Raw genomic sequence first — 2,136 nt, forward strand, 5'->3', positions numbered from 1 at the left:
TAATAGGCAGACTTATGGTCGAGCATACAATTCAGTTAAATTGTTTCCTCCAGGATTTGACCTGCTTGTACCCAGGCCTTCATTTAACAGCCGAATGTACCGGTGGTATCTGTGGTCAGCAGTGCTTTGGAGTGCTTAAAGGGGCATTTCACCCACAATATTGTTTAGTAAATAGGCTTTTACTATCGTCTTCAGCTGAGTAGATTTTATATGCTACTCTGTAAGTTGTCTGTAGTTGCTTCTGTCTCTGAAGCAATGTCACCAAGAGAAATCTGTGTACATTTACGGTTCTTGTTGATTAAAGTGATTGAACTACAGAACAGAAGGCCTATTCACTGTACCGATCTCACAAAACATCTTAACACCTTGCCTTGAAGACAGTCTTTTCCCAAAATTAAAAATACGAGGCCGTAAGTCATGATATTTCTTCATTGTCAGTATTTGAGCTTGGAATAAGTGGAATACAGGAGGTGTACTATAGATGCCATTAACATGGTTTTCTGATATGTGCAAGGTTATGGACAAATCAGCTTTGTAGGTAAGTAGTAGTGTACATTGCATACATACTGATGTGATTGTTTCATGAACAGTAGATCAGCCTGGCAAGTGCAAAATGGATGAGAAGTTAATTCCAGCCATTAACTCCTGAACTGTTTGATCCAAAACACCTTACTGTACCAGGAGAGCTTCCTTTATACAGCTGAAGAGACTGAACTCTGGAAGACTGTGTGTGTGTGTGTGTGTGTGTGTGTGTGTGGATTTAGGGAGTGTATGAACATGTTGAAAGTGTGTGTGTGGGTGGTTGGAGGGGAGATGCAAGAGAGAGCGAGTGTGTGTACCTGCCTATACAGTATCAGTGAAGCTAGTCTTCAGGGTGGGTGTGTGTGTGTGTGTGTGTGTGTGTGTGTGTGTGTGTGTGTGTGTGTGTGTGTGATGGCGACTGATGTCTCCTATAAAATGAACAGCTGATGAAGAGTGGGAGTGCCGGCTGATGGCTCCTATCATCAATCTCTCATCTGTCCTCCGTCCGACGCTCATCCTCTTACCCTCCTCCTCCTCCTCCTCCTCCTCCTCCAGCTTCTGTCTACCGGCAGGATTGGCAGCGTTATAATAGCAAAGTGTTCCCATTGGCTCCGAACACCGCCGACACTGTTTTGATTGGCTCTAGTTGTGGCTCGTGCGCTGCCAGACTCAGATTCCTGACACATGTAAATGAAGGCTTTCATTCCAAAATGTTATCTATCTATTCTGAACAGAGAGATGGTTTGATAGCTCATAACCTGAATGATTTTCCAGAGTGACTCAACTTTTTAGCCAGCGAGCAAGTGTCCAGTTTTCAAAATGGTGAATATCTTATTTTGGAATTAAACCAATGAAATGTGCTCGAGTGTTTAGTGAATAAATCAGATTTTGGTGCAGCGAATGGAAAATGAACTGTAAGTTGTATTGATATCCTCTTCTCTGCTGCTGCGATGAACCAATTTCCCCTCCAGGATCAATAACATTCATCTTATTTTAAATCTAAGTTAGGGAAATCTATGTAGAAAGGAAACGCATTAACTTAAAGGTGCATTAAGTAAATTTTTAATGCCCCATATAGCACAAAATGACCATACTGTATCTGTTTGATAATGCTGTTGATCGATACTGATGAGTCAGCAAGTACTTCACCAGGTGCTGAGACTTCTGGCTCTGAAGAACTCACTTTCTGGCCCGTCCTCTTGTTTTTGGAGTTTAGTAATTTATTATTTTTGTCAATTACAGGCTACCGTAAGCTGTGGCAGAGACTTGTTGATGTTGCAATTCAGTTTAGATGCCAGCGAAATACTTAAAAATATAATGCAAATGATGTGGAACGTATGAATTTGAAGCTTGAAATCCAAACATTTCCACTTACCTCTTCTCTCTCTCTCTCTCTCTCTCTCTGCAGGGTCGATGGGGACGGGCGGGCGGGTGTGTAACCGGACGTCCCGCGGCGTGGACGGGTGCGAGGTGATGTGCTGCGGCCGGGGCTACGACACGTCGCGCGTCAGCCGGACCACCAAGTGCGAGTGCAAGTTCCACTGGTGCTGCGCCGTGCACTGCCGCGACTGCCACCAGCAGGTGGACGTGCACACCTGCAAGGGCCAGACGTGA

The 2,136-nt window shown here is 44.3% G+C and overlaps 1 protein-coding gene across 1 annotated transcript in view; it reads left to right on the forward strand.

Annotated features, from left to right (window-relative positions):
• Window positions 1–2,136, forward strand: part of wnt2 (wingless-type MMTV integration site family member 2) — a 15,468-nt gene extending 13,332 nt beyond the window's left edge. Inside the window, exon 5 of the mRNA XM_078282895.1 lies at window positions 1,931–2,136. Coding sequence (XP_078139021.1) covers window positions 1,931–2,136 — 206 coding nt within the window. The remainder of the gene's footprint in view (window positions 1–1,930) is intronic.

Source organism: Centroberyx gerrardi, chromosome 4 (genome assembly GCF_048128805.1).
Source record: "Centroberyx gerrardi isolate f3 chromosome 4, fCenGer3.hap1.cur.20231027, whole genome shotgun sequence".
Lineage (NCBI taxonomy): Eukaryota > Metazoa > Chordata > Actinopteri > Beryciformes > Berycidae > Centroberyx > Centroberyx gerrardi.